The 19,782-nt window shown below is 37.9% G+C and overlaps 1 protein-coding gene across 1 annotated transcript in view; it reads right to left on the bottom strand.

The window, feature by feature from the left end:
• Window positions 1-697: 697 nt before the first annotated feature.
• The window catches only part of LOC123660206 (insulin receptor substrate 1-B), a 39,273-nt gene continuing 20,188 nt past the window's right edge, over window positions 698-19,782 (bottom strand). Inside the window, exons 3-14 of the mRNA XM_045595307.1 lie at window positions 16,231-16,356; window positions 13,200-13,348; window positions 11,274-11,381; window positions 7,313-7,405; window positions 6,352-6,460; window positions 5,327-5,530; window positions 4,508-4,808; window positions 3,132-3,578; window positions 2,886-2,917; window positions 2,800-2,831; window positions 2,603-2,726; window positions 698-838 (exon numbers count right to left, since the gene is read on the bottom strand). Coding sequence (XP_045451263.1) covers window positions 2,605-2,726; window positions 2,800-2,831; window positions 2,886-2,917; window positions 3,132-3,578; window positions 4,508-4,808; window positions 5,327-5,530; window positions 6,352-6,460; window positions 7,313-7,405; window positions 11,274-11,381; window positions 13,200-13,348; window positions 16,231-16,356 — 1,723 coding nt within the window. The 3' untranslated portion in view covers window positions 698-838; window positions 2,603-2,604. The remainder of the gene's footprint in view (window positions 839-2,602; window positions 2,727-2,799; window positions 2,832-2,885; window positions 2,918-3,131; window positions 3,579-4,507; window positions 4,809-5,326; window positions 5,531-6,351; window positions 6,461-7,312; window positions 7,406-11,273; window positions 11,382-13,199; window positions 13,349-16,230; window positions 16,357-19,782) is intronic.

Below are 19,782 nucleotides of genomic sequence, written 5' to 3'. Positions count from 1 at the left end.
ATATTTAATGGCAGTTAATTAGTTTAAGCGCCTCGGCTGTGATGGCTCCCGTCGGTGTTTTGATCGTATTCCTTGGCAGTATAATGCATTCCTTGTCAAGTACGTTACAGCAATTATGATTATACGTGGTTAAGAAAAAATCCAAATATATTTAATTGTTCTAAAGTCGACTTTATGAAATAAGTCCGAAATAGTTTAAAGAATAAAATACTTTTTTAACGACCGCCATTTCAATATAATAAGTAATCGATATTTTCGAAATAATCAATTTTTTTTTTTTTGTATATAGTTGCAAATGAACGAAGTAATTATTTTTTTCCGATGTTCTAATACGAATAATTAAATTTATACACTAATATTATAATTTGGCATAACAGTGCAATTATAATTTTTTTTATGTCCTTAATGAATTTAGAAGTAACGTGATAGCTTACGATGTAGACATTTACACTTAAGGCTGGTCGTTCAAAACACGCCTTCATTTAATTTTACAATAAATATTCAACGACATGCGATTAAAAAATAATCATTTATCCGATCGGCGCTAGAATGATCAGCCTTATTTTAAATATATAAAATTTTGTCGAAATAAATTTTATAATACCGCTTATATTGCCGATAACGCACGCACATAACATATCCTCAGCTCGTACAAAACGTAAACAAACAATTATAAGTACAAATAATTTAAAAAGTGTTACACAGCGAGATAGTCGTCGTATTAAATATATATAACAAATATACAGAGTGTTCGCGTGTTGTACGAGCTCGTGCCGGGGTGTGGAGCGTGGAGACGAGGAGTCGACTGGTGGCGGGTGTCCGGCTGGCGGGCACGGGGCTGTGGGACACGGAAATGTATTTTCAGTTTTATTTTCCACTATGAAAGACAGTTTATTATACATGTTAGTGTAAATCGAAACATAGGTTGTTTGGAGTTAACTCATTAATAATCGATTGATAGGGATATGAAAATGAAAATGAAAAAAATATTTATTTCAGTACCATCGAGTTATTTTACACATTGTGATTGACTCCCTCAATTAGGTGCAGAAAGCACCTGAGCCAGATGGAGTCGCTCTTCCATTATAAACTAAATACAAGGAAAAACAGTACTTAGCGCTAATTCATACAATACATATATATACAATAAATAAATAAAGAAGTAGTTAAATATTCATACATAAATATACATGTGTGTGTGTGTGTGTACGCGTGTGTGTGTGTGTACGCGTGTGTGTGTGTGCGCGTGTGTGTGTACGCGTGTGTGTGTGTGTACGCGTGTGTGTGTGTGTGCGCGTGTGTGTGTGTTTGTGTATGGGTGTTTGTGTGCGTGTGCGCGTGCGTGCGCGCTTGTATGTGCGTGTGTGTATGCGCGTAATTGAACGTATGCGTGTGCGTGTAAATGGTTCAGCCTGATTTTATTTTATTCAGAAGATTTTCTGTCTGGTCGTTATCTAAGGTTTTAAGCCAACTCGATAACTTATGTCTACATTTACGAAGTGTCAACGGATGAATATTTAGGAAAATATGTTTATTACAATAAGAAAAAATGTCACCAACCCGCCTGCCCAGCGTGGTGACTATGGGCAAGACACATGAGTTCACGCATTTTGGCGCGAACTTGTGGAGGCCTATGTCCAGCAGTGGACTGCGATAGGCTGGAATGATGAATAAGAGAAAATGACCTGAACAATTTTGACTATTAGGCGCCCGGTATGAAAAAAATATGGGGAGTAAAATCTAGTGAACGAATGACCTCGTTACGGTTCTTGTAACGCCATCTATCGGAACCCTATTGGGTGTCGATAGATGGCGTTATTTGATTCGTTTATTTACCATTTGATATGGTATTAATTTTCTTCTTAGACTAGCAAGCCTCTTGTGCCTATGTAGACAGTCGATCTGAAGGAGTAAACTTCAATCGAGCGTCGGAGCTAACCCATACACTTTTTTACTTTGTTGAATTAATAGTCTGACTCAAGAAAATAGTGAGTTAGCACTGTCACATAGATAAGTTGCCCTTGACCTATTAAAATTAGTAAATTAGAACTAAAAAAAATAAAAAATAAAAATAAAACGCGTGTTAACGTGGTCAAATTGACTAGTTGAAGTAATTTATTTATTAATGTACTTTTGATTGAAATTTGTGCTCGTTGTTGTTGCCTGTAAATTGACGAGCACAGTGTGACAGGATTTTCTATGTATTGTTTTTTTTTTTTTAATATTAATTATCTGTTGGCAATCTTTTACCTAAATTATTAATTATTCAGACAGGCATTTTAATTTAATACAAATTAATTGGTCAAAGGGCGTGGCTTAGTTGACCGACAAAGAGGAATTATTCTACGCAGTAATATTTTTGTCACAGAAGAGATGTTGATGTATGTAAAGGTAAATTAGCAGTGTTACTGCACGTGAAAATGTAGTAGCAGTAATGTACTCCAACTGTACGTGAAGAATGTATTTGTTGCGGCTCATTGTGTGTGTGTGTGTGTGTGCGCGCGCGTGTATGTGCGTGCGTGTGTGTGCGTGAGTGCGCGCGCGTGTATGTGTGCGTGCGTGTATGTGTGTGTGTGTGTGTGCGTGTGCGTGCGTGCCTCACCGCTAGGTGGCGTCGGCCACGAACTTCTCGCTGCGCAGGAAGTCGATCTGCGTGTAGAGGCGCGGCGCGGGCGCGGCGGGCGCGCGGCGCGGCTCCAGGTCCAGCGCCGCGTACTGCACGCCGTCTGCGGAGCGCGCACGTTACACCTGTGGCGTGCTTCTTGTATACACTTCGACTGACACTACACCGCTCTCAACTACCTCGCACTTCGTCGGGCCGCGCGGCGCTCCTCGCGGGGGCGGCCGCCGGCGGCTCCTCGGCCGCGACCGCGGACAGCGCGCGCGCCAGCTGCACGTACTGCGGCGACGACGACACCTGGCGACACACAGCGAACGATATATTTACTTATAGGTAATCTGTAGGTTACGTATCAAGTTTCATACTGGAGCACGGTAGGAAATATCTTGCTCGAAATTCGGAGCAATTAGGAAACTATCTAGGCAAAAAAAAACAAACAGAAAACAGTTGACAAAAACCGTTATAGGTTAATAATCGTAAGTAATAATGAGTCGTAGATGCGGTTCCATACCTCTGGCGCGGGGCTGCGACGTCCGTCCTCAGCCAGCTCGCGCACGGTACTGAGGCAGTGCGGCTCGTCGTCTTCGGGTGAGCACGGCGACTCCATCGATATGTGAAACAGCATTTGCGAGCCGAGTGGCGTGCGCGGTTCACGGCGTCGCCGGCGATCGTCCGGCGAGGAGGACACGGGGGCGGGAGGGGGCGCGCGGGGGGCGGCGATCGCGATGGGGCGCGTGGCGGCGCGCCCGTAGCTCATCTCTACGTAGCCGTCGGGCGTAGAGGCGGCGGACGCGGCGGGGGCGGAGCTCGCGATAGGCGTGGCGGGCGTGGTCGCTAGCTCGCCGGGCCGCATCTCCACGTAGCCTGCGTTACGCGGCGACATGTCCACGTACTCGTCCACGTTGTTTCGCCTCGACTCCATGAAGCCGGCGGAGGGCGGCGTCCGCGCCACGACCACCTATGAAGATGGTACCTTACATTAGTACTTAAAAATATTTGAGACAACGATATTATATTGAAACGTTTGTACGTTTCCGAACGAGGAGCGAAGGTTTTTTCGGCTATCGAAGTGCAGGAATATAATTGCCCTAGAAATTTTCTAAGATTGCAAGTTTTCTTCGTGATGTTTTTTCTTTTGTTGCCAAACAAAAAATATATTTTTAACAAATTAGATACATAAAAAATACCCGTTTTTTTTTTTTTAATTTAAGGAGTTTTAGTATATAAGAACTACGCCACTCCTTAGGAACATCACACATTTATATACATGAAATTAATGAGGTCGTCGTCGCATACCAATATTTACAATCTTGTATAACAGTTAAGCTGGTTTTGAGAGAGGATACGCCAAAATTGAATTACAACCTCCAAGTTCTTTAAAATTTTGAGTTATTTGCAGCATATCATTTCTAATATCCTCATTTCGGACACATTCCACCGTAATATAAATAAATAAATAAAAAATAAATAAATATGAACTGCATCTTCAATGATGCCGCATTCGGTACATAACGGAGATGGTACCTTTTTCATCAAATAAGCCAACTTATTAAGTGGGATGTGACCGGAACGGAGTCTAAATGCTGTGGTTAACGTTTTCCTACTGAGCTTACATTCATCAAACTATGGTATTTTCCAATTACTTTTAATTTTATTTTAATTTTTCAAATTACTCTCTTATCAATTAGAACACTTTTTCGACTATTTGTTGTGATTAAAACAGATTATTTAGTTTTTAAGTTTTATTAATTATAAGAAGTTAGGAACACTGTGACAACTTGATAAGTATAGATAGTAATTTTTCTTTAAAGCGGAACAAAGAGTATAAAGAGCACAGACTAAAAATATATATTTAATTAACATGTTAATCAACAATTTTTACACTACGGGTGAAGGCTGCAATTTTAAATTTATTTCAACACTATTCATAAAACAAATGTAGCGATGAGCACTGACCCGGGGCGCGGGCGAGTTGGCGGAGAAGTCGAGCTCCATGAGGTCGTCGGCGGAGGCGCGCGGGCGCGGCGCGTGGCTGGCGTGCGCGGCGGGCGGGCGGCGCGCGCCGGCGCTGTAGGCGCGCAGGCGCGCCGGCTCGGGCCGCGCGCCCGCCGGCCGCGAGCCCACGCTGTAGGCGCGCGCCGAGCGCTCCGCCGAGATCAGCGCGCACACCGTCTCCAGCGGGTACTCGCTGCGGACACTTGGAGCCTTACGATCTGCTTCCTGCTCGAATCTTAGATATGGCTGGGTATGTAGTTATAGCAGCAAAAAATACGGCCACACCCTCTCTTACTGTGGGTGTCGTAAGAGGCCACTAAGAGATAACACAGTTCCACTACCATTTTGGAATTTAAAATTTGGTGGGATAACCATCCAACTGCTGGCTTTGAAATACACAAATCGAATACGGGCAGCAGCACCTTCGGTGCGACAAGGTAGCCCTGCGGTCACCAACCCGCCTGCCCAGCATGGCGACTATCGGCAACAAACATGAGTTTACACCATCTTTGGCGTAAATTTGTGGAGGCCTATGTCCAGCAGTGGACTGCAATAGGCTGATGTGTGAGTCTTAAATATATGAGACGTAACTGGCTATGACAAAAAGAAAGAAAATTGCATACATCTCGCTCTCTTGCTCCGTTCACCTCAGCCGTTCACACTTTTCGTAACGCTTCCCCCCCCCCCCCCGAAAGCAAGCCTGGGGCGTACCTGAAGCGCGGGTCGGTGGAGGGCGTGCCGCTGCACACGGAGCCGCTGGAGCTGACGAGCGCGTGGTGCTCGAGCGGCTCGTGCGGCTCGTGCGGCTCGTGGCCGGGCGCCATGCGCAGGTAGCCGTCCGGCGCGTCCGCCTCCGACTCCGCGCCCACCGACGACGTGCGCGAGTGCGCCACCGAGCTGCCGCGCGTCGTCATGCTGGGGGCGCGAGTTAGCGACTATCGTTATAGCAATGGGGGTTATCTGGCACATACATTCGCATGTAAGGATGAGGGTCTTTACTTAGCGTGAAGAGATAAGAGGGTCTTTACTTAGGGGAATATTTCAAAAATCAAATGATTAATCAGTATGCTATTTTTAATAGCAAAATTATATATGAACTAGCGACCCGCCCCGGCTTCGCACAGTTGCAAAAACTATCAATGTTCCTCTATTATATTACGCATGTATTATACATATAAACCTTCCCCTTCAATCACTCTACCTATTAAAAAAAAACCGCATCAAAATCCGTTGCGTAGTTTTAAAGATTTAAGCATAGATAGGGACATAGGAACATAAGGATATAGGGACAGAGAAAGCGACTTTGTTTTGTACTATATAGTGATAATTGGTATAAGGTTCACTGGAAGTGTCACTGGGCGTGACAAGGAGAGTCTGTCCATCCACATATAGTATCTACAAAAATATGAGTCGAATATTGTAACTTTATAAAAAAAAAAGGATTCTTCCAAGCATTTGGGAACATATAAGTTATTTATTACGGAACCACTAAAACATAGTCAGTAGAAAATTATGTTTACTACTCGGATAACGTCTTGAATATTTTTTAGAGATGATGATCCAAATGACTTATCGAAATCGGCAAAATCAAATGCCAAGTCTTTTTTTTTGGTCTTACGAGACATAAATAATAGTTTTAAAGTTAAAAATAAAATACGAGGAATGTAGACTCCTTCCTGGTCTCAAGCGAACACTCCATTTATGCTAATGTTATAACCATCTCAAATACATGCTACCTCATAAAATCCTTCGACATAATGTCGCAACAGTCTGGCTCCTCGGGTATCCGCGGCGTCCGGTACCACTCCGATACAGAGTCGATGTCGTCCCGTGACGAATCCAAACCTACCGACAAAAATGTTCCATTTAGTATCTAATTTCTCACAAAATAGGCGCAAAGTCGTCGAGTCGCGAAAACCATACCATACCATACCATTTAATTTCTTAGACCTAGTCTATAAATCAGGAACACAATATTTCCCAATCACAGTAATTTCGGGCAGAAAATATGGGTTACTAAGTCTTTTTTTTTCAAATAGTTATCAACTGGATCGCTATTTGAAACTTGGCAAAAACTTCCCAATTCAGATTAGATTCTTAAGTTTTACGAAAACTTTGGTTGATTAACGGTCAGGATGGATAAAAATTGATCATCTGTAGCTTACTAGATATATTAGTCTAACATATCTTCTTTCTTTGTATGTATATAAAATCTGTTCACCCACAAGATTACCTTGAAGGGGTCGTTTTTAGCAATAAGGATAACCTTTGTATTTATTTTTTTCTTTGATGTTGCTTATCTTGGTACATCATAAACTTTATTCTTTATAATATTATGAATAAGATAAAATATTTACGTTATTATGCAAAATTAGAGATGGATTAGTTAAGTTTTTTTTTTATACCACTAGGTCGACAAACAAGCGTACGGCTCACCTGATGGTAAGAGATTACCGTAGCTTATAGACACCAACACCAGAAGCATCGCAAGCGCGTTGCCGACCCAATATACCCAATCCCCCCAGGAGCTCTGGTCACCTTACTCACCAACAGGAACACAATACTGCTTGAAAACAGTATTATTTAGTTGTGATCTTCTGTAAGGTCGAGGTACTACCCCAGTCGGGCTGCTCCAGATTTTGAGAAGGAAATTCCTGTTGTGCCCTACCTCAGTTAAGCTGTAACTAGTTATCTCACCATCATGATCCGCATCTCTCGGCGGTAATCGTTCAGGTTCATACGACGAACGAGACGGCATCGTTTCGCAACGCTTCCGCAACGCACTTGAATCTGTGGACAAAATTATTTCATTATGAAAAATTCTTTGATTATTTCATATATACCTTTGTTGTGTCTGTTAGCACTTAAATTTAAGAGTTCTCGTTAGCATTATACATATATTCAATATGCATATACATTCAATATAATAACTTCTATGATCATACAAGATTAACTGGGCATATTTATGGACAGATACATAATTTTAGATAAATAGATATATAACCTATAACCCAAATATGATATTTCATTTGACATAACATTTTATATAGATATATAATTATTTTCATTTAAGCTTGTTTTCGATTAAGCCAGATAAAGCTATAGAAGAGTTTAAATTTATTTTTTTATGATATATTCAGTTATCGCAAGCTATTTTGATAGAAAATATTTAAATAAAAATAAATAGATTTTAGAACTTTTCATAATAATTAATAGAGGAAAGGGTTAGTAATTATTTTTTTTATCAGAGCAAGTATTTGAGCGTTAGACGAACACAACTAAATTACATTGTATTCGTCTTCGTAATCGGTTCAAATTAACACTAACATTCCAGAGGGATTAATGAAATTATTTTACAGAGGTGATAAGCGTCGACATATACACTATATACATTTTAAATATTGTGATCATGTCAAGTAAAAAAAAAAAACGACAGTTTTTGCTCTAGAAATAGCTAATTATTTTTATAACCCTATTTTATGCTTGGGTCCCATATAAACAATTTACACGAACACAAAATTACACGTAACAATGTATCCAAGGACATGTAAATAAAGACAAAGAAAAAAATAAAATAACACAATAATTTTATTAAAATAATAACAAAATATATGCAAGCGAAAACGAAAAAGAAGCACATGCATTTACGTTTCCAAGCTGGTCTTCAATAACTTCAAGCGCACAAAAAAATCAACAAAGTAAACAAGAGAACATCGAGTCGCCAGCACCAAAAAAAAAAAAAACAACGAGCGAAGCTTACATCTAACATGCGATCTTGTGATCTGGCAACACTCGTTAGTAGGGATGTGAGATGCGCTGCGTGTTATTGAAAGCGGTGTCGTATACATACTCTTCGTATGCGCCGGCGACAGTTTCGGAAACCTTTGGCCGGTGCTGGCCCTCCTGCACCCGGACGTCTTCTTCGTAGGGAATATGTCCTTCCCATTGACGACTTTACACGAAGAGTGGATCAACGACTTTTCCAGAATCGCCCGGTCTAATTCATCTCCGGTCAGCGGTGTGGACCACGTCCTCGTGTGACCTATCTTGAGGGGCTCTTGGAACAAGCTGCCGGTGGGCAACGAGTCGGTCCTATTATGTTTTTTCAGCCTCGATGGTTGATCGATTTTGTCAGTCGTTAGTGTGTTATTCGGCGGTTGGTTTTCGGCTGAGGAAAATACAATGAGAAGCGACACGTAAACATATGGCACCAAGCGTCACCCGGTGCAATGGTTTGGTTAAGTGATGTCGGACGGTGGCACCTCGACTATCTTTAATATACCAATAGAAATGACTTTAAAACAAACTCTTTATTACCCTTTTACTTTACGGATAAAATTAATTTTATGTTTTGTACTCATTAAATGTCCCGATCTCATTTCTTATATTTTTCCGTCTCTTACACGATTTAGCTAAACTCTGAACTATCTTGGTATAGATAAGGTTTGGATGTATTTGAAAAATATTGGAGTTGTTTTGTTTAAAATATTTATCATAAGTTTATTTTTAAAAAGAAAAATTTAAAAAAAGGATGAATTGTCTATGGCATGTAATACATTGAGCTTAAAGAAAAAGAAGTGATTTTTCAATTGGCAATAGTGTCGAAATATCGGGAACCTCCAATGACCGACAAACATGGTGAATATCACGCCTTACATATAAGTAATATCGATGGTAATAAAAATCCCATGTAGACGTTTCACTTTAAGTGGAATACGTCAATAAGTGGAATTCTTCAAATTTCAAATAAATTACCAGTTAATAGCCAAAAAAAGTTGCGCCCAAAAACCTAATACTGTTAAAAATGACTGATCTACATAATATAAAATTTTCAACATTTAATGAAAACAAGACATACATTAAACTCTTACATAGAACATAATCAAAATACCACTGTCCTTTGTTAAATTAATTTACAAAAATAAAACATGGCAACACATGTTAACTTCATACATATGTGTGGCCACATTTTTTTTGTGTTTGTGTATTAAAAATGTAAATGACATATTCACACCGGACAGTACACTGGTCAGAGGACCAAAAACCATCACCGATCATGCAGACAATATTGAACCTTAATACATTTGACGGTAGAGCTCACGATGCCTTCAAAACCTTTCCATGCTAAATTATTCTAACACGGTGGAATCAATCAATTAAGCGATTTCAAAACTTTTTTTATTATAAAATAATTAATTTTAAAATTGTATGAAAATTTTTAATGGCAGTTATTATTCATAATACATCAAAACTATTCACATCAAAATTCGTGCCTAATTTATGTTTAATATAATACATTCTTATACAACGTTTTCTACATGTCAATTATTTTATTATTGCTATTAGTAACATAGATTTGTGTGACACAAGACGTCAATTTCAAATATTCCTGAAATTATTTTAATTTTGAAAAAAAAAAACACCAAAAATGTTCACCTGATATTCATGTCCAAGGTTTGATATTTTATTATTTATAAAACGTTCTGATATCTATGGGACTGTTATTTTAAAACTGCTATGAATACACAGATTTGTAAAATTACAAGATGTTAAATTACAATATTCTTAATGAACTATTTCATTCCAATTTTGAATCAAACTTTCACGATCGTGCCTTACACCTCGAAGATTATTATTGAAAAATATTCTAAAAATATAATTATGTTCTTCATGCAGATTATGCAAATTTTTTTTAATGGTCACCTAAACCCACCCGCATCCAGAGCAAGCAATGTCATTTAGTATATAGGAAACACGATCATACATACTAAAAATATATATTGTCGGTTGACACAATATTATAGTAAACCTTTCGATGAATCTGAAAAGTTTACCGCTATATTCAAAATCAATACAAGATATATTTTAGTCTGGTGCATCAAACGTTTTGCAAAAAACTCCAAGTTGTTTGATAATAGGCAAAGGGAGACCAATTATGGCTATTAATATGGCAATTGAAAGAAAATAGAACCCATTTCGATGCGAGGTTATAAGAAATAAATTCTTTAAAACATTTTCCAAGAAAAAAAAAAGGTTATCTGGTAACAAATAAAACATTTTCTCGAGGCGATTAATTCGAATCATGCTTAGATTATTTCTTGTTAGTTCATATAATTATAAATATATAATTATTAAAAAATTATGAAATATAAAATACATATTATGGAATATGTCCAATAATATTTTAAACGATAAACATTCATAGAGTAAAGATGAATCACTTAAAAGTACCAGTTAGATGTATCAACAATTAGAAGATAGACATCCTGACAGCAAAATAAAAGAAAAATTGATGATGAAGGAGTTGATTATGGAAATATTTCTAGCATCACATGGATGGAGCGAAGACGATGATAATTTACATTGTGGAATACCGTGTATCCTCTGATTTTTTAGCTAAAGACAATTTTCTAAGCAAAATTTAAGGGCAGTCTGATATTATTTACTGGAAAACTTCGGCAAAAGTGAATTTTACAGATCGATGCACAAAATCTAAAATTATCACCAAGGTTGGGCAGGAATTTTTGCAAATTTGGCCAAGTTTTACATCACATGGATATTACATAAAAATCAAAACAGAGGATACAAGATACAGTGATATGATTGATTGGTCAAGACAATATCAATAAATTGGCATCTCGTTTACATAGTATCCTACCGTTCTTCGGCGTCAAGGGCGCTATTGCCGCAGACGAGTCGTCTATGGAGTAGGTGGCAGAGGCGCACACGCATTGTCTTATACACGAGCCAACACAGAGGCCCTTGTCTGCAATAGATTTAGGCCGATATAGCTCTTATTTACATCGGTTATGGCTTAATATCTGTCGGCCGTGTTCTCTGTACTGTGTCCACGATGTTCACGAATGCGGTACCTCGCCCGAACACTATAACCTTTTTTTGTGATTGGAACTGTTACAGTTATTTTTATTTTTCTTATTTTAAATATTTTTTTTTTTCAACAAAAAAAGGTTTTATTACTATAAAACAACTGTAACAGTTATGGCAAGCCAACTAACTACATTATGTTAGTGACAATCTACTTCTTTGCTAAAGGTTTTCAACCCTATATAAAATTTACGAAAAATCTTTAATACTTTTAATTTTTTCTTTAACACATTTTTAACAGTATTGCAAATCTAGGAAAATGACTAAGCTACAATTTGCTGATACCAGTTTTGACTAATAAAATGATGTAGCATAAATATGTGGATGTGTGTCAAATACCATTTTTAAAAAAAGAAAACGCAAAAATTATTGAAATTATTTAACGTAACTTCAGATTTTCCAACATTTGATGAAACGGTGGTCAAACATTGGTGATATTAAATTAGATAAAAACCAGATTGAAGTCAACTTATACTAGAAAACTATTATAATAAATAAAGACATTTTATACAGGGTCGAAAGAATTATTAGGGGTAGGTATTATAAACACTAAGCGGGATCGTCTAAGCTACGGGGTAAAGTATCTAAACTACAAAAGTGCATGAATCTAAGCTTTATTCCGTTACCATCAAGCATCAATCATTTATAGTGCAAGTAAAGCGAAACTGTTATTGACAATTGATGGCAATAATCTATATACGTAATAAAGTCTTCCTTAAATGCAAATATAGGCTGTATTTTAACATGTCGCAGTCTAATCTACATGAATCTACATGAAATATGATTTTAAAATAATAATAATAATGAAAGCCTCCTGAACTTTTTGTTCAATCATGAGCAGTGTACTGTTATAGTTTTTAAAAGTATTTTTTTTTTTCGTTTAATATTGACATTAAGAAAAACCCAAGTCTTTTCCAACTGTAAACAGTTTATGGCAAAAATAGTAAATTAATTGTGACCAAAGGTCGTTATCGTTGAATTTTCCGCGTGAGTCATCCAATCTAGTGATCGTTGATCTTTTTACCTGTCTATCTTCGAAGGTACCGAGCGGTCATGGACCTTCATCTATCTTTCACGGCATTGGTAGGTCGTTGACGTACACGTAACCGACATCGAAATATGGTTATTGATACGTATATTTAAGTTTTCTATTGCGATATCTTTGGCCAAACATAAATTATATCACGGGTTAAGGAAGTAGGGGTTTAGTAAAGTGTGACCGTATGGCTCGTAGGAGGTTCGGGAAGGGCTTAAAACTTTATGCCTTTAAAACTTTAAGTATTTATAAGCCATATATAAATAATCATCGGTCATTAATTTGGTAATTGCTAAATTCTTAACTGCAAAATATATAATTAGTGTTACACTTAGGAAGGGGTAGTGATACAAATGTGACCCTTTGATCAAGGACAGGAAACAGTGTGACATAATTGAAGAATTTTATTCAATTGTAAGCAGATTTTAATGACGCAATAGAAACGTATATATTAGGAAAAGTTTCCATCAATAACAGTATAAAATTGGATATATCAAAACAATTATTAATTTAAAAATTATTTAGTATAATCAATTTTGTCTGAGGGTAGACCTTAAAAAAATTGTTAAAAATCCGCAAGTATTGAAATTTTAGTATTAGGAAGTTATGTTATTATTATTATATCACTGTAATAATAATATTTAAACAGCGTTATTCACTTACCGTTGTAAATACCCGCGCGACCGCGTCCATCGGAGTACGTCGCTCGCCTCGCAGGTAGCGGATGAGATCCCTCTAGTAGGGAATTCTTTCCCGGTACTATGATGTGATCTTTCTCGTTTTCAGTTTCCTTTGCGCAGTTTCTCATAGCGCTGAAATTTATAACGCAACTTAAGATTTAGAAATGTACTTCAAAATATTATCAGTCTACACAGTCCAACGAAGTCGTCTAGTTAGGGCATTTGTGCAGGGTGTGGAGGGGTGATACTCAGGTAGGCTACCCCGAGTTGCATACGCCGCTGCCACTCAAATTAGTAGTTCGGGACACGACTTAAAGGGTTGACGCGTGATTCGTAGCTATTAAAACGGTTCCTATCTTTCGAGAAATGGTGGATAAGAGGGGAGGGTAAGTAAGGGATAACACAGTTCCATTACCACCTTCGAACTTAAAAAGCCGACCGATGGCGAGATAACTATCCAACTGATGGCTTTGAAATACACAGGCCGAAGACGGACAACAGGGTCTTTGGTGCGACAAAGCCAGCCTTGCGATCACCAACCCGCCTGCCCAGCGTGGTGACTATGAGCTAAACTCCCATGAGTTCGTGGCAGAAGCTTCAGCCCTCAGTTCGCGGCATCCTCACTATTCCTGGCAGCCCCACTATTCCCAGCAGCCCCACTATTCCCAGCAGCCCCACTATTCCCGGCTACGGCAGCGGTCGCGGTAACGGTGGGGCGGAGGGTGCTAAGAATCGTTGGGGAGGCCTATGTCCAGCAATGGACTGCAATAGGCTGAACTGACTGACTGAGGAGGCCTTTGTCGAAAGACAAGCTGAGATGAGCCGAATGCCGATAATACTTTTTAGTTTAGTTAATTTATAGTTTCCTTACCTCTATTATTATTATTCTTAAAAGTAATGTTTATTCAAATAAGTTAAAATCTAACAGCAATAAAGGCTTATTTTATTTTTATTTTATTTTATTTATTTATATATTTTGTAATATTTTTTATTATGTCAACGTAAACAAAGGTTACTCAATTTGACCGTATATATTATATGTATTGATGTATATATTTTATTTTTTTATGTATGTTCGGGGATAACTTCGTCGTTTACGAACCGATTTTCATAATTCTTCTTTTGTTGGAAAGAAGATATCCCAAGTGTGGTACCATGATAAGAAACCCTGATCTCTGATGATGGAATCCCAGAGAAATCAAGGGAAACCCTCAAAAATCGTAGTGACGACTAGTGCGTTTGTTGATTTTTTCCGTCTACTACGTCGTACTACTTGTCGAAGTAATTGAAGTCGGTTTTTTTCGTTCACACAATTATTAAAGCTTTTATTTAACTTGCAATGTGTAATTAAGTTCAATGAAATTTCAAATCCAGTAAATCTAGAAACCGAAAAATATTTGTCCGTTTCCCATTTATAATATGGTGATTTGGAAATTTATTTATTGTTCATTAACGTTCATAACATTATATTGTATAAAACAGTAAAACTGTATTTTAATTTGTCTCCGCGAAATGCCTTTTTACACGCTTTTTATTTTTATTTACTACTAGCCGACCTGTCGAACTTTGTACCGACTTATTTTTTTTCTTTAAAATAATTTCTATATATATCGAAATAAAATATAGCCTATCTTTTAAGTTGGATCGAACTGCACATGGTGTGCGAATTTTATTATAATCGTTTAAGTGGTTTAGGAGACCATTGAGGACAAACATTGTGACACGAGATTTATATATATTAAGATATATTTTTATTTCGTTCGACGCCGCGTTGGCGCAACGGTTACAGCCATGAATTGTACCTGTTGCGCTGGCAGTTGCGGGTTCGATCCCCGCACATGACAAACATTTGTATTGGCCATACAGGTGTTTGCCGTGGTCTGGGTGTTTGTGCAGTCCTTGTAGGTCTCTCCACCGTGCCTCGGAGAGCACGTTAAGCCGTCGGGCCCGGTTGCTATCATGTACACCTGATAGCGATCGTCACTCATAGTAATGAATATATCCGCCAACCCGCATTGGAACAGCGTGGTGGATTAAGCTCTGATCCTTCTCCTGAATGGAGAAAAAGGCCTATAAGCCCAGCAGTGAGATGTTACAGGCTGAATGCGTTTTTTTAACCTCGATATTTCCATGGAAACAACGTACGTTAGACCGTAAAAAGAAAACAATAAACATGTTATTTCACAGGCAGTAATAATAGTAACCGTGACATATTTGTGATTATTTTTCTTTATCTTCATAGTGTAGACAAGCGAGGGAAATTAAATCAAACTATACAATATACATAATATATAACTGTATACGTATGATAAGGATTTAAAAATAAATAAAACTACATAATAACATAATAATTTAACTTAAGTTTAAATTTCTGCTCAAATATGAAGTTTGGTATGGGCCTTTCGTTGGATCCAACTGCATATGCAGTGGCGATCCATATGTTACAGGAATTGATACACTATGTACCTATGTATTAAAATTCCTCGCCCTGTTACCTACTTCGGGTAAAAGGGTCTTCTTGAATGCTGCTCAGCTGTTCAGCAGATACATATACATATCTCAGTTACTTTCGTATGATACCGTAGTACTTCCTTCATTAAACACGAGATGCAATACTTAACTTGGATTAACATCGACATTTGCGTGAATTGCAAAAATGGTATCTCACGCTTAATCAATATCAGCTCGATTGATATAGTGTCTCAACTTTAAGGAAAATCAAAGCCAAGCAATATTACTTCCAAGTATTCTTGTTCCGGTGGGGTATAGGGTACGTATTGCGCGTTGATAGCATTGATAGAGTTGGCAAAGGCTCCTTGCTTTACCATCAGGCGAAGAATATACTTGCCTGCTACCGTAGTGTTACAAAAACAACGTGTTCATGTGATGAATAAAACTAATCTAAGTTGAACTGTGGGTTAGAGTGAGAGAGGACGATCCTGCCTACCGCTGCCGTATGCGTGAGAGAAAGGGAAGCCAGACAGACTGGTGTCGTAAGATTCCAGATCACTCACTGGTATATCGTGGAGTGCATGCTCTGAGCGATGTTGGAGTCGTCGGAGTGCATCCACAGCTCGCCCGCGCCGGTCGCCGTCTGCCGGCCCACCTCCATGTAGAAGAAACACTCGGAGTCGCCGCATCTGGGGGATAGAATAATTCGTATATAATTTTCACTGCATTTTTATTTGCAAGTAATAAATAATAATAAGGTAAAGCTTTAGATTAGGAAAAACCGAATTTCGGGACCGTGGGGGGAAGGGGAGGGTGGGGAACGCTATCCCTGGTGCCACTGTCACACCTCAGAACCCCATGGTTATGGAGATATCCATGGTTAAAGTTTTGAGGTTAGAAGAAGAATTCCGTAGCTTTCACACGTTGTTTTCACATTTCACACGCGTTTTTTAAATTAATCTACCACCTTTAAAGTTAGAGGAACGCTTGGCTCCGGCGCTGCGGGAAGTGCAGCCCCTCCCTCCGCGCCTCCGCGGCATAAAAAAAACACTCTAGGGGTAGGACAGACCAAGACCACGTGGACAGTGGGGTGCTCCGATTCGGTTTTGGGTATTTTTCGAATTTCTAAACCTATATTCTAGCACGCAATGTTACTAATTTTATTAGAATATTATGTCTGACGCGTTATTTTGTTTAAAGTGTCGATTTGTCACACAATGCAAACAGTACGAGCTCAAAGGTATTATAATTTAGTCTACGACAAACACCTATATGGCTAATACAAATATCTATCATTAGAAGGGGGGGGGATCGAAGCTACGACTGCCAGCGCATCAGCCAGTGCTGTGGCCACTGCGCCAACGCGTCGTCATTAGTTAAATAGTTAGACTTGAGAGGTAGCACTAAGTATTTAAAAAAAAAATACGTTTAATCAATAATATTAATAATTATTAATTATTTTTTTGTTGGAAAGGAGATATCCCTAGTTTGGTACCATGATAAGGAAACCAGGATCTGATGATGGGATCCCAGAGAAATCGAGGGAACTCGAAAATCCGCATAGCTTTTTACTGGGTGTACCGATTTTGATGATTTTTAATTTAATCGAAAGCCGATGTTTATCATGTAGTCACATTTAAATTTCATCGAGATCTGATTACAATTTTTGGCGTATTTACTTGAATATTTTTTCGTCTACCTACGTTGTATTACTTGTCAATATAATTGAAGTCGGTTTTTTTTCGTTTGCCAGCAAACACAATGGAACAGAATGGACAGGAATGTTTATAGCCTACTTTTGATCTTTTTCGTTTTTCTGTTTTTTGGGATGGAGTCTACCTACTCCTCTCACCGTGGCTCTGATCTACAAACTATCTCAATTTTAAGTTTAATTACAATCGACCCAGTCGTTTGTGCAGACAGTTATTGAAGATTTGTTATCGCATTGATCCTAATATAGTAAAACAACATTCCTCAGTAATCAGGTAATACATTATTTGGTTAGCGAACACATGTTTGTGTTAATAAACATACAGATTATATTGACATAAAAAAATGTAAACAAGAAAATACCTATAGTCCATTAGATATAGTTGACTAACACTACGACTACGATAACTATGCGGCCCACTCGGTTATACTTGCCTCAAATACTAATAGTAACTGCTTCGATTGTATAAGTTTAAGCAGGAAGTATTAAAGCCAAAGCTACCACTAGGGATGTAAATTATAATTATACTAGCTGACCCCGCAAACGTTGTTTTTCCATTTATGTTCATTCATTACAGCCTATATACAGTCCACTGCTGGACATAGGCCAAAAATAACGTGAAATTATGTGTTTTGTCCATAGTCACCACGCTGGGCAGGTGGGTTGGTGAACGCAGTACTGGCTTTGTCGCACCGAAGACGCTGCTGCCCGTCTTCGGCCTGTGTATTTCAAAGCCAGCAGTTGGATGGTTATCCCGCCATCGGTCGGCTTCTTAAGTCCCAAGGTGGTTGTGGAACCTTGTTATCTCTTAGTCGCCTCTTACGATACCCACGGGAAGAGAGGGGGTGGCTAAATTCTTTATTGCCGTAGCCACACAGCATTTCATTTGTGTTATTAACCCCTTAATCACCCCCCCCCCCTTATAACTTAGTGGTATGAAAAATAGATGTTGGCCGATACTCAGAGCTACCCGATATGCACACAAAATTTCATAAAAATCGGTCCAGCCGTTTCGGAAGAGTTTGTTAACTAACATCGTGACACGAGAATTTTATATATATAAGAAGATTACGTTACTTTTTCGACGTTTAAGCGTTCGTATACACAGACAAAATCTCTCAGAATATATTGTTTTGAGGACAGTATAACAAAAGTACATGAACACGTAATAAAATGAAAAGTTTTTCGGATTTTCGAGGGTTTCCTTCAATTTTTCTGGGATCCCATCGGATCCTGGTTTCGTTATCATGGTACCACACTTAGGATATCTCTTTTCCAACAAAAAAAGAATGATCAAAATCTCCTCCTCCTCCTCTCTCCTCATTTTTTTTAAAGTCGGTTAAATAATTATATGTGTACGAAAAAAAAAATGAAACACCAAATCGGCCTCGCTATGATTATGTATGTGTGTGGTTGTATTTTTATGTATTATAGATTACATCGAGCTAACTATCAGGTGCGCCGGCGTCGGCGTCAGTCTTGATAACATAATCAGACTCAATATAAGAAAAATACAGAATTTGATGCGTCTGTGTGTTTGAGTCTGTGTGACAGGGAGATTTTTAAATGATTTTTTAAAACCATTTCATCATTTTATAATAAATATTTTTCAAATTTCAAACTCACTAAGCCTCTTAATTTACTAACATTATAAAATGAATCTCTGTTTGCTTTAACGTACTTGATTGGTTTCATATTTTTGTATTTCGAAGTTAGCAAGATGTACAAAACATGGAGTAAAAACAAATGTGACACGTGTAGGCTACAAAGCAAAAATATAGGGTATTTTTTATCCGTTACTGATAAAGCTATCCGACGTATAACAGTATCCATTAAAACGATATTTTTTATAACTAAAAACCCCACTTTATCTATCTGGAAACAATGAATCCAAAAGTAGTATGAAACGTAAAGTTATATTCGAGATAAAATTTATCAGGGACAGATGAAATAGATTCTTAGTCAAAATCGAAGATCGATCTTGCATCAGACTAAACAGAAAATAGTTCCAAAGATAACAATACAGAATAAGGAATGACGTATTAAGATTATAATACAAAATTACATATTACGTTTTGTTTTTTTCGTAACATAATGACTAATAACAATTGTATTTGATATTCATTTTAATATAGAAATAAAATCCTGTTAATGCAACACTAGCTTCAACGCGCAGTTGCATTTACGTTTTTTTTTTCAGTCTTTTAATTATCATTGGGATATAAGAATTATGTTGTTATTTAATAATTTAATTATTTTTAATGATTATGATTGATTTGACAACGGAATAGCGTAGGTGTTAACTGCGTACACATCCTCTTTCATGTGATATAGCTTTTTGTGTATACGTTCTCATTTGCGAGTGTTTCTGTACCTCCAACATATTTTTCATTTATAAACAGTG

This window comes from Melitaea cinxia, chromosome 15 (assembly GCF_905220565.1).
Source record: "Melitaea cinxia chromosome 15, ilMelCinx1.1, whole genome shotgun sequence".
Taxonomy (NCBI): Eukaryota; Metazoa; Arthropoda; class Insecta; order Lepidoptera; family Nymphalidae; genus Melitaea; species Melitaea cinxia.
The sequence above is the reverse complement of the archived record's forward strand: the minus strand, read 5'-3'. Positions and strand labels throughout refer to the sequence as shown.